General features: G+C 46.1%; 1 protein-coding gene across 13 annotated transcripts in view; it reads right to left on the bottom strand.

Annotated features, from left to right (window-relative positions):
- Positions 1-18,736, bottom strand: part of DCDC2C (doublecortin domain containing 2C) — a 78,811-nt gene that overhangs the window by 51,095 nt on the left and 8,980 nt on the right. For 11 of the 13 annotated variants that reach the window (XR_014780999.1, XR_014781000.1, XR_014781001.1 and 8 more), the window contains exons 3-8: positions 16,209-16,285; positions 12,865-12,993; positions 7,708-7,845; positions 6,327-6,369; positions 5,117-5,240; positions 3,357-3,457 (exon numbers count right to left, since the gene is read on the bottom strand). Coding sequence is in view for 6 of the 13 variants with exons in the window: in XM_084792167.1 (XP_084648293.1) it covers positions 3,357-3,457; positions 5,117-5,240; positions 6,327-6,369; positions 7,708-7,845; positions 12,865-12,993; positions 16,209-16,285 (612 nt within the window). In the remaining 7 variants the exon portion in view is untranslated. Of the gene's footprint in view, positions 1-3,356; positions 3,458-3,626; positions 3,818-5,116; positions 5,241-6,326; positions 6,370-7,707; positions 7,846-12,864; positions 12,994-16,208; positions 16,286-18,736 lie in introns of those variants that run through there. The other 2 variants (XM_084792165.1, XM_084792162.1) reach the window with 2 other exon arrangements.

Genomic DNA, 18,736 nt, shown 5'->3' with positions numbered 1-18,736 from the left:
GACTCCTACAAGTTGTCCTCTGACTTATACACACACTGTGGCACCAGGCTCCCATACACATACACAAACTAAATCAACAAATGTAAAACTCAGAAGGGGCCAGTTTGGTCAGATATGCCTTCAATTCCGGTAGAGGCAGGTGGATCTCAATGGATACCAGGCCAGCCAGGACCACATAGCGAGACTTTGTCTAAACGTGTTCTTAATGCATAATGAACTTGAACATGGAAGACTGCCAGTCAGCCCTACAGTCATGTTTCCTGTCCCCCTGCCGGCAGCCAATCCGCTGCCCTCCTCTTTGGCCTCTGCACAGGTTCAAATGTCTCCCAACATGACTAAAAGGTACTGGGTTCTAGGGGAAGTTTCTAGATTCTGGGACAAATAAAAGGCAATAATTCAGTAGCCCTGGGGGCCAAGATGTTTTCATTATCTCACATGCACACTCATGCACACCTACACGCGCACACACACACACACATATACAAGCGTGCACACCCAGACAGCTCAGGCAGAATACTGCTCGCTAGCAGGTCGAGAGGAGCCCATGCCCTTTAACCATCCAAATCTCAGTCTTTTCAAAGATCCGATCAGAGCCCAGGGTGGAGGGAGACTGTCTATGTGGCCTGAGTGCTTCTCTGCCTACTGAGCACATCACACGGGGTTTCGCGTGCACATCACACCAGCTGGGTTTCATAAACACTAGGGAAATGCTCATCAGTGTGGGGGACCTATGAGAAGTAACTTAAGCAGTATACTCTGCAGGTAACCTGCTTCCCACACCTGCTCTCTCCAACACTCCACCTGGACAACAGCCCCTGGTCCCAGGCCTCTTCCTTCAATTCCCCACGTGACTCAGGTAAGGTAAGATGATGGTCAGCTGCCCAGCTCACCCTTAGGAGGCCTCTACACCGTACAGCCTCACTGCTACAAAGCCAGCAGTCACATGGTTACCTGACACTAGAAAGTCTGGGTTCACTGCAGCACCCCCATCCCTTCCCAAAAGGGAGAGGAATCAATAGAGAGTGCTGTTTCTGAGCATCTCTACTTAGCATGGCCTGATGCTGTGCTCTCCCTGGTCACCTCCCTCACCTGCCTGGCTCTTCTTCCTCCAAAGCAGCTCTCATCCCAGAGGACACCCTGAGCCACCACCTGACCCTCTCCGTCCTCTGCTGCCACACTAGACTACAGTCAGAAAATCCTCACCACAACATCAAACACAAGAGATGTCAAATGCCCAGTTAACTAAAGTTCACACACATCCACTGTACACAAGCTACCATGAGGTTGGCCAGGCATGGCAGAACAAGCCTTTAATCCAGCACTTAGAAGGCAGAGGCGGAAGGATCTCTGTGAGCTCACATCCATCTGGTCTACATAGCTAATTCCAGGATAGTCAGGGCTACACAGTGAGACGATGTATCAAAAAGAAATTAAAAGGATATAAACAGTAAAATTCGTGCTGGAAATGTTCGGTTTATAACATAGAACACACAAAATAAGAAGGACCAACATCGAATAAAAGTAAGCATACAGGGAAACAACTTTCTTGTTACAAGGGGACTCTAAAAGGTGCAAAAATATTTAAATTGTTACAGTTTTAAGAAAAATATCTTTTTGTCCAACATCTCAGTAAAACTGCAGTAGCCTCCGCCACTGCTACCTGAGCTAGATTCTGCTGCCCAAAGCTGACAAGAAAACAATGACCCAATAAATCAGTCTAGAGGCAAGGCCAAAGAGAAGCTCAAAGGCAAAGCTGAGGGCAAGCTCAGCCACTTCACCCTGTATGGAAGTTCTCCGCTCTAAGCTTATCACCCCAGATGCAGTCTCTGAAAAGACTAAAGATGTGGGGTTCCCTGGCCTGGACAGCCCTTCAGGAGCTGCCTAGGCAAGCACTTATAAAACTGGTTTCAACCATAAAGTAGGGAAGGAGAACCTTCTCAATCATGGACCTAGGGGAAGGCAATAGGGTTGGGGTGGGAAGGAGGGAGGAATGGGAGGATACAAGTGATGGGAGAACAATTGAGTTGTAATGTGAATAAATTAATTAATTTTTTAAAAAGACTGATTTCAAAGCACAGAGCTCAAGTAATGTACACCAGGAACACAAAAGGCAAAGAAGCCCTGGAAGCTGGTGAAGGTGCATGAACAGTGACTGTACAGTTGTAAATATAAGACTTTATTCAATAAAAAAACAGAGAGAGAAAACAAATCTGTTCGTTTTTGTCATGTCAAGTCAAAAACATAACAGCACTGGTGACTTGGAAACTGTGGCTGGATACACAGGAAAGGACCTCAAATGCCAGAGGAAGTGGGAAGTTAGCAAATGGCTGGGCTACACTAAAAAACATGCTCTAGGAAAGGCATTGCAGGAGCCAAAAGCAAGTTCAAAGTATTGAGTTACCAAAAGGGGAGTGGGGGCGTAGAACTCAGTGGTTACCCGGTTTGGTGCTCTTGATTCCAAGAGCAGCTATACCTACCTTGCTCAGAGGGGTGTACATGGGACTCAAATGTTAATACCCACCTTTCCTAGATTATAAATTTTCTCCCCAAAGCCAACGACTGGAGGTGGCATTCACTGGTTATAGTGGACGGTTATGACGAAGTTGGGCAATTTTGGGTTATCTAGAGCAATCCTTCACAGGAGGATGAGGGGAGCCCAAATGAACCCGGGTTCTTATGGAGCAGGTGGGACCAGCACAAGCCTTTCCCTGCCCCTCCTTCCCCTGCACCTACCAGCTCCCTGAAGTCCACACCTGCAGCACTCACCTGCCCCCCCTTTCATGCCCCAGTGTCACCATCCCTCCCCCTTTCCCATGCTTCCCTGCTCTTTTGAGCCTATCTTGAGATGCTCCCCATCACTCCTCCTGCAGAGGAAACAGTAACTAAGTGGTACCACACTAGGGCACTACACCAGGTACCCAAGGTGCACCCCTTCCTCGGCCACCCTCATGAGTCACCTCCCTCTGTGGGTAAGCACACGGAGGCTCCACCACACTGTTCTTACCCTCCGTTCCATTATCCCACAAATGAAGCAGAAGGCTGGTGTGCAGGCCACAAGCCCTACAAGGCACTGGGGTGTCAAAAGCAAAGCAAACTGATGGCATTCACAACTCAGACAGGGGTACAGACAGTAACCACACAGGTGACAGATGGCCAAACGGCCCTTCCAACAGAAGTGCTTGAGGAGGAAAGAACAGACCAACGATGTCTGACACGGGGACTCTGAGGATGGGTATGTAGCTGACTGGTCATGCACAGAACCTTCTAGAGGCCACAGAGAACTAGGCGGTGAGGCTAAACACGGGGATAGGAGAAGTCGGGGCTGACACAGCTGAGTCCAGATGGGACCAACTCACCTGATCAACTGGCATCTCCACCTTCACCTCTGGGTCCTCCCTGACTTCCAGCGCTTCTTGGACCTCCTTAGCAGGACTCTGTGCTTTATATACGTCACCTTCTAAAGGAAAGAAACACAATCCTTTCAAATCAGCAGAGAAACTGATCCCCAATTTACATTTTCTAATCCAAATCAAAGTTTTAACTCAGCAGCTCCTGAGCTTCCTATACCATCAGACAGAAGCCCAGATGGGGTCCCCAACTCCACACACCCCTGCATAAATGCTCACTCTCTTCTTTCTCTCCTCTCTGTGTCTTTGCTTCTGTAGAGGCTTTAGCTCAGCGAGTACCGATTTTTTGCAGTGGCTGTCTCGTCTCCATCCCCATGAAGGTCCTGGACCCTTGAAACCTTGATCTCTATGTCCAGAGCTTGAGCTCTCATCTGCTTCCTGTTTACACAGCGGTGTGGGAGGGACTTCTCCTACCTGCTTCCTGTCTACAGCGCAGTGTGGGCAGGACTTCTCCCACCTGCTACCAATCTACAGAGCGGGATGGGAGGGACTTCCCCCACCTGCTTCCTAGCTGCGCTAAAACCAGACACTATGAAGGGCCTCCCCGTGTCTGTCAGAGTGGCAATGGAGATGCACCTTAGGAAGGGCCTCATTAGACCTGAGCACGCACAACGTATGGCAAAAGAGACAGCACAGCTGTAAGAATGAGAGTAGGCATAGCGGCACAGCGTGAGCTATTTTAATTATTTCATTTTATGGTCAGGTCTGGATCCCTCTTCTAAAGGTACACAGGAGCAAAGTAGATGGCGTCTTGTATAAAGTTCCCTCTAAAGATGGGCTCATTTGACAAAGCAAGAATATCTACAGTCCTCCATATAAATGTGGAACTTACTTTAAGTACGACATTTTAAGTCTTCCTACTTAAAATCGTGTTGCCCTCTGCTTTGGAATGTTGCTGCTCTTGTCAGCAGCCTACTGCTATTCTACAAGCTGAGTGCTTGATAACAAGTAATTCTAAGAACAGACACTGTAGAATAAGCTTTGTCTGAAGTACATATCATATATACACATGTACAACATACACCATATATATACACATACACTACACATACACCTTACACACACATACATATACATATACATATACATATACATATACATATACTGCACCCCATACATATACATGATATATATATATCACATACCTCATACATATACACAATATACCACCCACATTAAACCTACACACATACACCATGCACATCATACATATACACATACCACATACAGCATACATAAACACACTATACACACATGTGTACCACATACCCGCACATATATGCACTATACACAAGCATATACACACACATACACCGTACACCATGCATATAGACACAATATACACACATATACTACCTATACTATACATACACACATATACCACATACATAAATACACACTATACACACATGTGCACCACATACCCCATACATATATACACTATATAGTCACATAAACCACACACACCATATACATTCACACTATATGTGACATACATATATAACAATACATATACCCCATATCCCATATATACACATATACCACACACACTAAATACACACACATACACAAGGCACACTATACACACATGTACACCACATATGCCATACATATACACATATATACTACACAGCATACATACCACATATGCACACATACAGAGAGAGAGCACATTTTTGTAGCCTCCAGAAGATGAAACATCCCATTACCTGCACCACTTTGAACTAAAGTCCCCGTGGCCATGTCCTTTTTCTCTTTGGCATAATAAACAGAATCCTGACTTTTAGGTGGTACACTGTCATTTTTAAGAGGTTCTTTTCCTTTGGGCTCCACCTAGTATCAGATTAAGAAGACAAGGTGTCAGGATAGAGGCCATATTGGTCCTTGGAGTGGACAAAGACAAGAAACCCAGGAGCCCAAGAAGCCTTGTTGGGCCTCACACTCTCCTGCTTCCTTCCCACATCATTGCTGGAGAGCTCACTAGGCTTCCCAGCCTCAGGTGGCATTGGGCACTGCACCAGGGATGGCACAAAGGAGACTCCTCGGGTCCTTTGAGGACATGCTTTGAAGCCTACCGAAAGCTTCTGCTTGGGCACCCCAAATCTGCCCCAGCAGACACTCTATGCACAGAACAAGGCTCAAAAATCAACCATGTCACAGCACAGAGAATTAAGAGGAACCTGGATTTTAGGTTTTTACAATTTTTATACTATCTGTAGACAATAACAAGAAAGTATGTTGTCATCACAAAACCAAAGGTTCTTAATGTCCCCTCAACCTTGCCCACTGTCTTCATGCTGCAAATAATCTCTTCTCATTTTTTACTTTTTCTTTTTCATCTTAATTCAAGTATTTGGAGGCAAATTCAACCAAATGTATAAATGTTCACCTCACATAAGGAACCAAATAAAATGTCCCTGTTGGTTTTAAAAGGTATTGAAACAAGCCAGAGAGATCTGTTGTACAGAAATCAAGATCTCAGCAGAACTGGTTTTAGTAGCAGCATTTCAGCACACTACAGTGTACAGCATTCAACACTGACAGTACGTGTGCCCACCACTCTATACTGTGCTTGTGGAATGCTCACTGAATGCCTAAGAGTCTCTGCTTTGTAGTATAAATACATTTTAAAAGGCAATTTCCAAATGTAAAAGATGATCCATGAACAATCCCCAGTGTGCTGTTCTGAGTGCCTGAGGTCTCAGATGCCGTGTGGCAGGCATCTCTGCATACCTCCCTGTTGTGAGATCTGAGCTCAAAAAAACAAAAAACAAAAAAAACCCTCTATCCTCCTCCTCCCTCTCTCACAGGTGCCCTGGCTCTTCCCTGTGCCTGTAAAGCTACTGGCCACCCAGGGCCCTCAGAAAACCAGGAGACAACAGAATCAATAACAGTGGCCACTCTTCTTTCACAACTTACTTTTTTCTTTGTTTGTGTGTACTTATCATTGCCCCCAAACCGCCTGAAAGGCAAAAGACAAGCAGTTAATACATTCAAAATCAGCCCGGACCCACCTTGGCTTTATAAACTACAGGAGCATCCTTGATCTAGAAAGGGGACCTGCTCTCTGCAGAAGACCCAGCTGATGGCAGCAGCCATCTCCTGGCTCAAGAGAAAAGGCCAGGATATCTTTGAAAGTCAGGTGACCACCATGCCTGCCCATGGTGGCATGATCCCAGGGTTTTGTAGGACGCCAGAGAGAGCCTGACATCTAATGGTTTTGGTGTTTTCCAACGCACAGGTTTTCACATAGCTCTCACTTGTGTGTGCAGCTCTCGCCATTACCCAGAGCAGCAAGAACATGCTGGCTGCTCTGCAAGGAAGTGAGACCTGAGAGATGCAGGTTCACCCCTCACCTCATAGCTGAGCAGTGGCAGAACTAAGATCCCAACCTCATTTAAACCTGCTTGTCCCCGACCAACAGGCACAGAACCCAGGTCTGAGCGGCCATTTTGCACATTTCCATACCCATTCCTAACTCATGGGGACATGGGCCTGCACCAGCAGGTGCCGTACACTCTGGACATGCCTCTCCAACACCATTCTCAGAGGGGCACTCAGGCACTGTGCAGCCCATCATTCCATGCCTGATTTTAAAAATACAAGGTTCAAATTACATATATGCATATATGTGTTAAATTATTTTACATACACATATGTAAGCATATAGAATGTGTACATGTAGATAGGTAGATAGGTGATAAATAAGTGATACATACATACATACATATATACATACATACATACATTATTATAGGTGATAGGTAGATAGATGATAGATGGATAGATGATAGATAGATTATAGATACATAGATAGATAGACAGACAGATAAATAGATAGATATCACATCAAGTTTTATTACTGAAAAGTAATTAATATCTGAATTCAACATATTTTGGAAAGGACCTAAGAAAAAAGGCAAATGTCAGCAACACTCAAACTGGATAGGCACAGAAGTCAGAGAGATGGATCAGTTTGTAAAGGCACGTGACACTGATCCTGACAACCTGAGTTAGATCCCCGGGGCCCACAGTGTGGAAGGAGAGAACCAATTCCCACAAGTTATCCTCTGGTCTCCTGATGGATGACATGGCATGCATCCCTTAGATAGACAAATAAATGAATAGGTAGGTAGAGATGGATGGATGGATGGATAGATAGATAGATAGATAGATAGATGAGAGAGGTGATGGAGGAGGGAGGGAAGGAGCGATAGATGGATGGATGGATGGATGGATGGATGGATGGATGAACAGACAGAATTTTCTAATTTAAAGGAAAGATACAAGTTGTACTCACTGCTGGATCTCACTGGGGACCCGTGGGGACTTCCAGTAAGGAATGGATTTGAAAGTCTCCAATCCTGCAGCAACATAAAAATAATTGTCTTGCAAATCCTTTGAGTTGTTCAAAAGATGTCCATCCATCGTAAACAACCTGTGGACACAGGAGAGGGAATGGGGTGGGATTTTGGAAATGGGAGCACAGGATGTGTGATACTTCTTCACCTGTGATAATGACCAATATGTCAAATACTTGAGAAACTGTGTTCCCCGGCAAGAATGCAGAGCAAAACAGGGAGCCTGTGGAAGCTGCTCTGCCTGAACTACACACTTTCTGCTCAGAGCTTTTTAATTAAAGTATATTTTTCATTATGCACAAGTTGTCAGAGGATCTCAAGAACATGATCAGCTCTTGGTTGGTTCAATTAATTTTAAGTAGTAGCAGCTAAAATTAATACAAATTGGCTTACATTGTTGTAACAATACTTTGGAAAGAAATCAGCATTTGTTAGCAAATAATGGGCCTTTTTATAATGACCCAATGACTTCATTCAGTACTCTTTGGCAAGTACTCACTGTCTGGTTAATTTAAGGAAAGATTCCATTCATTCAATTGTCAGTCTGTTACACATAAGACAATTAGGAGGTACCACAGGAATGGAGATGACTGTTCCTCAAAGTCAAGGGTCATAGCAATGTATGAAGATAAATACAGTCTGCTGTCTCTGAAAGTCCGAGTATAGCTGACATGGTTCCCCACCCATAGCATGACTGGGAGGTGATGTGACCTTTAAGAAGCAGAGCTGGTGTCAAAAACTTTGGCTAATGGGATCTAGCCCTTGAAGATATTAGGACCCCAGCCCCTTCTCTGCTGCTTCATGTACTCAACACTTTCCTCAGCCATGTAATTCTGCCATGATGTGGCACCACACCACAGACTCAAAAGCAATGGGCCAAACAACTGCAGAGTGAAACCAATGAGACCATGAGCAGAAGCAAACCTTTCCCCATAACAAGGTGATTATCTCAGGCATTGTGCTATAGCAATAGAGAGATGACACACACACAGGTTTCAAGAGGAGGAAGATCTAATTCAACCACGGGCTTCATGAAGCAAAAGAAGGCATTTGTCTTACGAGTGGTAACAGGTTACCCATCACGTAGGAATGGGCGAAGCCTTCAGGAGTGGCCAGAAAGACCTATACAAAAGCCCAAACCCCCGAGGTCTGCCTGTCACTGAGGGCAAAATGCTGACAGGAAACACAAGCATGGAGCTGAAGGGCGGTTTACAAAGAGCTTGCATTCCAGGAGGGGATTCCATTATTATCTCAGACAAAGGACTGAAGACTTCCATGGAGTAGGGAGCAGTCTGACTGTTGTAGGTAAGATAGACAGAAAGAAAGGGTCTTCTCCATCAGCCCATGCTGTAGGGTAGGGTAAAACGGATGCACAAGTCCAGAGGAGGGAAAAGAGGGTGTGTGCCGGACACCAGGAGCAGATGGAATCCACAGAACTAGCCTTCCCCCAACCCTCTGTGTGGATGTGATCCCTGGGAGGCCAGGTGAAGCACAGTCTGACTCTGGTTCAAGGCCTGGGCATTTTATTTCTAACAAGTGCAAGATGCTTCGTGATGTTGCTGGGGCCCCACCTGTGAGCTGCTGCCTTGGCTCAGTTCTAGAAGAAACACAGGCGCGCGTGGCAGACCAGAGATGCAGGAAAGCCACGGGGGCAGAGCAAGTGCTCTGACACAGCAGAGGCTTCTGTGAGATGGGACTCTGTTTTCATTAGGCCATAGCCCTGAAACACCCAGAGTTCATCCAGATATTGCTGGAGCAAGTATATATAGGAGCTAAGACAAGGAAGAGCCCTCTGCAGGTGAGGGCTGAGAGAACATTACTCCAGGTGTTTAGGTAAGAAGGCACAATGAAACGTCCTTGACTTAAAAAGGCTCAGAAGAGGCACCACAGCCTGACAGCCACAGTAAGGAAGAGGTTTGATTAAAGAGTGGCAAGCCCAGGAAAACTGGGGCAAGCCCTGGAGGAAGGCCATGAGCCACTGGCAGAGGTGGTATTGTAAAGGCTAAGAACAGAGAAACACAGCTGTATGGTAGTTATCTTCACTGCTGAGACCTGAAAAGAGGACTCACCCAAAGCCATCATCAGTCTTGTGGGGCAGATAGCAGGATGCCAAAGGGGATCTCCCACCTGGGCCAGAAGTGTTGGAATGGCCAGACAGAATTCTCACCAATGTGATGGAGAGAGAGAGAGAGACAACATGAAATAAATGGAAAAAGGAAAAACAGAAGAAATACAGATTTGAAACCAGAGTAGTAAAAACAGAATTACAAACTGAGAGATAGAACAGATACAGGGATAACTCTCCGTGTGGAAGACTCAAGAATTCTCCTCAAGGAAAATGGAGAAATAGATATGATGTATAAGAAAAGCTAAGGCATGGGGTGAGAAGATGTGCTAATATCCAGATAAAAAGAACCTAAAAACTCAGTTAAAATAAAAGAGGAAAAGGGGAAATGTATGAAGAAAATAGTGACTACATTTCACAATTAAAGAGAGAAGTCTGAGATTGAAGGAATCCAGAGATTCTCAAGAGAGAGCAAAAAATGTTCACCTCTGGACCCCTCCACATGACACTGAGGACAGGTCTTGCCCAGGGTGCAGACAGTACAGAGAGCAGTTCAACTGCTACTGTAGTAAGAATTACAAAAGAGACCATCAAAGTTGGCAGATCTGGACCCAGAGGAGCCTGCCCAAACTGTTGCACCAACCAAGGACAATGCATGCAGTGAACCTAGGCCCCCTGTTCAGATCTAGCTAATGGACAGCTCATTCTCCATGGTTGTGGGGAGAACAGGGGCAGCCTCTGACATGAACTCTGGTGCCCACCTCCCACCCCACCGATTTTATCACTTCCCCTTAGTGAGGAGACCGGTGGCACACAGAGGAAAGGGAAGCAGGCTATCCAGATGAGACCTGAAATCCTGTAGCCATATGATGGGGGAGGAGGTTGCCTTCTGTCAGAGGCCCAGGGGAGGGGAATAAGGCAGAAGAGGGAAGGAGGATAGGAACTGGGAATGGGAAGATACGAGTGAGGGGAAAACAATCAGGATGTAATCTGAATAAATTATGATAATTTTTAAATACAAAAAAAAAAAAAAAGAATTTCACAAACGAAAATACATGAACAAATGAAGCAGTAAAACTAAATAATGGACCTTCCATCACAAAATACCAGCTCAACCTAGGCTCAACAGGGAACACATTCTGTAGATGTTACTGTTAATGAGGCTTACTAATTGGGGGATGTAGGGCCTAGGGAGATGGCTCAGTTGGTATAGTGCCTGCCTTGCAAATGTAAAGACCTGAGATCAATGCTCAGAGCCACCTGAGAAAGCCAGGCATGATGATGCATATGTAATTCCCTCAATGGAGAATTAGAGACAGGAGGAAGGATCCCCAAGGTTTGATGGTCAGCCAGCCCTGCTCACTTAGCAGCTCCCCTAGTGAAAGATCCTATCCCAGAAAACAAGGTAATAGCTTACAAGAATAACAGTTGAGGTAAACTGCCGGCCTACACACACACACACACACACACACACACACACACACACACACAGACAAGTTCGCACAGAGAGACAATATGATATATGATAAATATCTCTAATTGTTTTGAATCTTTTGCTTTACAGGAAACAGCCAATTCAACTGCTTTCCTCAAATAAAGGTGTAGTTCAATCAATCCCCTAGGGACTCAGACTCTTGGTAATGGCCCAGCCCCCACCACCACCACCACATGGCTCTTTCCTGTGGCCGCCTTCAGCCTGTCCTCCCACCCAGCTCCAGTCCTTTGTGATTCCACCAACCTGTAGAATGTCTTTCTAGCAGGGAACACACAACCGCCACAGTAGGCTGGAACTCAAGTAGGGGACGTTCATCCTCATTCCTGTCCTCAATTCCAGCATGCCTAGACTTCCCCTTAGTCCTGCTGCAGCCTGCCAGTAGGAGTCACTACTACCACCGCCATCCCTTGGAACTTGGCCTCTTGGCTTTGACCCAGGGCCCCTAATTCTTCCCCCATCTTCCCTCTCAGCCTTTCCTTTTTAGCCCATCTGCATTCCTTTATGACTGTCCTGCCCCAACCTACCCAACAACTGTCTACCAGCACCTCACACCCACCACATTTGGCTGGGATCTGGGATCCCCAGGATCCCTACAGCCACCATACTTGGCTAGAATCCAGAAAGGACAACACCAAAGAATGGAACACCCACCAACAAAAGCAGAAACCAGATAGTGACACTGAGAAATCCCTCAAACATCATAACTCCAGATGCCTAGATCCCAGCTCCAAAACCCAAACATGAGCAGCCAAGACCACACACCTCCTACACTGACAGGTGAGGTCTTTCCCCCAGGCACCATGCCTACCCAGACTTTACCAACCACCACAACTCTTCCTCTGTTATCGGATACCACATACCATAGTGGATGAAGCACTGAGCACGTATGCAATTTTTTTAAATTCACTAATCTCACCGCTTTCCACTTTCCAGATGAGGAAGAAGGTATCAAAAAGCAGGCGTCCCTTTGGTCATGAAGTCACAGATGGTAGAAGACAGATTTGATCATAATGCCCTGGCTACAGCCTGTGGTGCTGAGCTGACTCCTTTGAACACTTCTGCCCCAAATAGGTAAAACTTCCTCACTTGCTTGCTGTGTCTTGCCTCAAAGACTGATTCCCCACGTGGTCCCCCAACTTCTACAAGCCATCGCCTACTATAGCACCTCCTCCAGGTGCTGCCCACCCAAGTAGGAGTTCCAGGAAGCAAAGTCCGTTGTTGTGTGTATAATGAGGGGTGCGTTGTGTGTGTGTGTGCTACAGTGCAAATGTGAAGTCAGAGGACAATTTTGTGGGCTCAGTTCTCTCCTTCCACCCTCACAGGGGTTCCAGGGAACAAATGCAGATCGCCAAGCATATATGGCAAACATTTTACCGATTGAGCCATCTCCCTGAGGCCCTTGCTTGTAATGCTGGGCCTTCAGCACAGCCCAGTGTTTGTTGAATAGATTGGTTAATGAGACTAGCTTAAAATGAAGGTAGAACACCCAACTCTGCCCTCCAACCCCTGACACCCACCCCCAAGAGAATAACTTACTTTCGAACGCCTCCTAGAGGGAAGACTTTTTCTCCTATCATGGCCAGCACACTATTCCAATCTGACAGGCTGAACTTGGGTATAATAATTTTTATAGGTGGGATAAATAATCTTCCATTCGTGAAAACACTGTAGGGATAAGAAGAAAAGACATCATTACTGCCTTAAAATTGAGGAGGAAGCCTGCAAATTTTTTAAAAAATGTATTTATGGAAATGAAAAAACATCCTGATACACTGATTAACCCTTAACAATACGCTAAGTCTACAGAAAAGTCTTCAAGTCTGTTGACATAACAATTGTTTTAGGAAAGTAATGCTTTGTATTGCATGGCATGGCAATGCATTGCACTGCATTGTGGCAGGGTCTCATATAGCCCAGGCTGGCCTCAAGCTCGCTATGCAGCTGAGAATGACCTTGCACTCCCGATGCTCCTGTCTCCACCTCCCAAGTGCTGATATTACAGGTATACGCCACTGCTTCTGGCTTATGAATTGCTAGGGATGGAGCCTAAGGCTCCATGCATGTGAGGCCACACTTTAACAACTGAGCTCAGTCCAGCTCAGAAAGTCTCTTTTCACACAGTTACGGCTTCCAAAATGGGTGGGACAAAATTAAACTTCTTTAAAATGTTTCCTATGGTGGGGAAATTAGAAAAATCATATCCAGCTAAAAAATGAAAAGAGAAATTATATCTGAGAGATGCAGTCATGTCCTTTGTCACACAGCCTAGACAGACACACATTAGAAACACTGTATGATCTCTGGACCGTTGGCAAACACTTGTGCTCACTGCCAATCTTCAGGCAGCAATAGGCCCCAGGGAGCTCAGTTCATTGTTGCTGTCCGGGAGGGGTACTCAGAAGCTCTTCAAAGCTCCCATTTCATCTGCTGTGATCAGGAATCACCACTCCTTAGAAATAGCTTCAAGGTCTCATAATTTGCAGTAAAATAGACCATGTGTGGTGCTTACAATTCCTGCACATGGGAAGCTGAGGAAGGAAAATCCTAAGTTGTAGGCCAGCCTGGACCACATAGAACCTGTCTCAAAAAAAAAGTAACATACAAGGCTTATTTATTTTAGCCTATGCTTTAACAGTGTGTAGGCTCAACTTTACAACTCAGACTTGGAAGCTTCTGGAAGCTTCTTTATGTCATTTTCTGTTGTTGATTTTTTTGTTTGTTTGTTGAGGGGGTTGTTTTCCTTGCACATGAATGACTTAGACTATGATAAATGCATCTTTTTTTTTCTTGAAGGGGACATAAACATTTGTTAAAAGTTGTCCCAACAGGCAGAATCTGCTTCTTCCACTAAAGCTCTGTGGCAAGAGAGGCTTGCAGCCAGCCAGCCAGCAGAAGCCTTTAGCTTCTTCAGTGCTTAAAGTGGCCTAAAGATTGTTTATACAATATTCTGCCTGCCTGTGTGCCTGCAGGCCAGAAGAGGACTCCAGATCTCATTATAGATGGTTGTGAGCCACCATGTGGTTGCTGGGAATTGAACTCAGGACCTTTGGAAGAACACCAGTGCTCTTATCCTCTGAGCCATCTCTCCAGCCATCAAAGAACCTCATTATGGAGATGGCTTCAAATGTGGCAAACAAGCCACTGGGGAAAATGTACTGGTTTCTTCCACAGACAGAATTCTGCCTAAAATATCAGCAAGCTTGGATGCAGGCAGAGTCAACGGCCAAACTCTGTCAAGGCAGGGTAAGCAAGTCCTCAAGAGTTCCTGCCTCACAAATATGTCTGTCCGATATATTAGGCCAGAGGACTGAAAAAGATGCTCCAACATTACAGAGAGTTTTGGGTGACCAATTAAGGTAGAAAATTGTCTCTGTCATCCTCTCATTTGGAAAGCTACTAACCTGCACTCACAGCATACTCAGGTAATCAAGTTTATTCCTTCTCAAGTCTCTGATGTAGTTGAAGACCAGATAGCTTAGCTTTACAATGAAGCTTAGTTGTTTAGGGGTTAGGATGTTTTTAGGTCTAAATAGATGTTTTAAGTTGATAATGACAAGATGTGATGGAGATTGATTTACATTCAGAATTTTAGATGCACCAAGATAGGAAAGATGTTTTCTTCAAGGCTGTCAAATACAAGTTCTCCAGGCCAACAAGATCAGCTCTTTCCATGGTGGAAGGACACTGCATTTAGATGGATGTTTGGGTCCATCTAGTGGAACTTCCCAGCACTCAGATGAGGAGGTGAAACACATCTTGTTCAAGAGTCATTGAGAGGCTGGACTATGGCTCTGAACTGTAGCTACAGAGATGTATGTCTTCATCAGCCAGGACTTACACATGTGTTGTGTTCCCTAGGAGTATGACATGATCTACAGAGAAGCATGGTGTCTGCAAAACACTGTTATTTCTGGGAAGCCCAGATACTTTTCAAGCATTTTTAAATTGCGCTTAGTGTGTTTGTGTGTATGTCTACTGCGCCCACACACATGTGCCTGTGCATACATGTGTGCGCTTGCACATGTCACAGAACCTGTGTGGAGGTCAGAGAGCATCTTGGAGAAGTCAGTTCTCTCTTTCTGCCATGTAAGCACAGGGGAACAGAATTGATGTCAGCAGCTTCAGTAGCCAGCCCCTTCACTCACTGAACCAATGGCCCAAGCCTTTTTTAGAATTTATTTTGTGTGTGTGTGTGTGTGTGTGTGTGTGTGTGTGTGTGTGTGTGTGTGTATGTGAACATATGAGTATTGAACCAATGTGGAGATCAGGGGAAAGTTCCCAGAAGTCAGTTCTTTCCTGGAACCTTACAATATCCAGGAGGTAAACTCAGGTTGTCAGGTAAGTGTCTCTACCTACTGAACCATCTTGCCAAGCTCCTGGTGTTTTTGTTTTAAACTAGCCGTGTACTAATACTTCCTCTTCATATTAAAGCTCCCATCAAGGCCCCCAATGCCAAGATTCTGGTTCTTTGGGAGCCTGGTATTTTCAAGAGGCACTATGGGGACCCCTGGCTTGTGTTTCTAAATAACTCCCTTCTGGGTGCTGAAGGTGAGTGACTTCCAAGACACAGTCCATGAGACTTAAAGATAAATGGGAGAAGCAAAGCTTGTCTGACTGGACACCGTCTTTCTCTTTCTAACTGCTTTTTCACCTCAGGGGGAATGCTGCACATGATGGCACCCTGACTGGATAGCATCCTCAGAGAAGAGCACCTGAAGGCTGGTCACAGAGAAGGAGGTATTTGGTCAGAGAGACGAAGGAGGAGAGAAAGCAGATGAGGGGGTGAGGAAGAGGCCGAGAACAGGAGGCCCATACAAGAGAGCACTGCCTGTGAGGAGCCAGGACATGCTCTGGTTTTACAGCCATGGCACTGAACTCACTTTATGTGTCGGGATGTCCTGTTCTGTGTTTGCCACCTGGAAGGCACATTGATATCACAATGTACCACCGGCTTGATCTGCAAAACAAAACACAGAGCTCAGAGTTCGCTTCAGATGAGCATTGGTCAGTACTAACAACAAGGGCAGCATGACCCCCAAACCACCAAGGTTATAGACTACCAAGGACAGGTCCCCAGGGACTCAGAGAGGTGGATGTGCCCCCAGGGCCCAACATCATTCCAGTTGGTGCTACATTGGGGTGATGCAGGCTGAAGGTCATGTACTCCAAATGGTGGTGAGCTGGAGGGAGACATAAAGAGTGTCAGGGGAAAGAGTGACAAAGCTGAAGGGCGTGCATGGCTCATACTTGGGACACATCCAGTTATGAACCCAATAAAGAGACACTGGTGGCCAAGATGTCCTTATCCTCTAGTGGACAAATTACAGGATAAGAGAAGTGGACACAGTGGCTTCCATTTCCAGGCCACAGAGTAGAGTATGGTAGCCAGGTGGGACACCTCCCTACAATCTATAGCCCTGCTGGGCTCTTTCCCAAGAATGAATATAGAGGCAAGTGCAGGACCTTCCTAGAACTTTACCTCAGAATATTCAAATAGGAAGTCATTTGCAAGGGGGGAGGGAGTCTTGGTAAGGAGAACAAAAGCTGTCTTCTACGAGCTCGCTGGCCAGGAGTGCACAGAGAAACAAGAGGAACGGCTGAGGAATCAAGGCTACCCCTGTGCTGGGCAGCAGGCTGGCCCAGCCCCCAAGGCCCGAGACCCTGTGGTCACTCCAGCACTATCAAGAGTTGCCCTCACCACTGGTCTCTGTTCCTCAACCCATCATGTGGACAACATAGGGCCCTTCCTCACCTCTCAACCCCTTGTCCCTACATCCACTTACTTGGGCCACACCCTCTGTCTCTGTCCACATCCCTCAAATGTTCTATGGCCTGGTGCAAGCCTTCTACTTCCTTCACTTGGTCATAGGGTCAATCCTGCCTAATTCCCGTTTCCCTGTCACCACGCCCATCACTGTTCAGCATCGTGCATGGAAAGTCCCACCTGGAGCACAAGGCCACACCCATCAGCTACTTTATACTCTATCTCATGTCCACACAAGCCTCAGGCTCAGCAAAATATGAGGGCCTGTGGCTCAGCATAATCCAGGCTCTCCTCCTTCCCCGTTCTCACAACCCTCCAAGGTTCAAAGTTATCTCTAGAAAGACACAGAAGGGACCATCCCTCATAAAAACCCAGAGCATGGTGGCCCTCCTGCCTCACACTATACACTACATGGGGCATCCTTCCTGCAGGGCTGTGTACCTCACACCTCACACAGTATCAGGTGGTCTCCTTCCACTCCTAACTCTGCTGAGCCCTCCACTTCTCAGGCTGATAAGCCCCACCCCACCCCCCACTTCCCAATCCACATCTACCTGGAGGCACAGAAGAACCTTGGTCTGTCAAGCACCTGGCTCCCGCACTTTCTTATATGGGTCTTGAGACCCGGCTGTGGGCCTCGCCTCTACAGAGATCTGTGCTCTACTAGTTCCAAGGCCCTGATTCTCTCTGCCTGCCCACACAGGGGACTGGGGAGGGAGGAGGCCTGCCCCGCCCTTACACCTCTCCCTCCCTACCCTTACCCACCTCAGCACTAGATGACACATAGTCTGCAAATTGGGGGAGCTTGTCTAAACATCTCAAGATGAATAAAAAGCCACCAGTAAATTTCTTTCAAAGAGACTGACAGACAGCCAGAGACACTGGGAAATAAGGGCCAGCCCATCACACACCACCACAGAGGCAAGATTGCACCAAACCCTGGGAACCACACTTAGAAGAAGGGAGGGAGTGTGGCATGCTAGGCCTGGAAGAGGGGCACAGGCTTCGGCATCCGCTGTACCCACTGGCTACCAGAGGCCAGAGCAGAGACATGACCAGGAGGCAGAAAATGGGACAAATCTCACAGACTCACAGATAGGAGATCACAGGCTGAGGGCTGGATGACCCAGGTCAGACCCCAGCTCTAGTAGACAGAGCTGTGCAAACTCTCCAAGCAAGACCATTAATTCTTACAGTGAAGATAACAGAACTTACAGGATTCTCACAGCAATTAAATGACAGACCTTTTGATAAAAAAGACACTGTGGAGGGCTGGAGAGATGGCTCAGAGGTTAAGAGCACTGATTGCTCTTCCAGAGGTCGTGAGTTCAATTCCCAGCAACCACATGGTGGCTCACAACCATCTATACTGTGATCTGGTGCCCTCTTCTGGCCTGCAGGTGTGCATGCAGACAGAGCACTGTATACATAATAATAAATAAATAAATATTTTTTAAAAGGCACTGTGTAGTATCTATTCAGTTGTAATACATACTTAAAATTAAGTTAATATGAGAGTCTCCTAACATACATAGAGGAGGAGAGGTGAGTCCATTTAGACATCTCGGTCTTATTTTGGTCCCAGAAGAATAACTGACCACCCACACACATGTCTAGTCCAGACCTCACCATCCTAGAAGATGA

This window comes from Acomys minous (genome assembly GCF_964271855.1).
Source record: "Acomys minous genome assembly, chromosome: 8".
Classification (NCBI taxonomy): domain Eukaryota; kingdom Metazoa; phylum Chordata; class Mammalia; order Rodentia; family Muridae; genus Acomys; species Acomys minous.
The sequence above is the reverse complement of the archived record's forward strand: the minus strand, read 5'-3'. Positions and strand labels throughout refer to the sequence as shown.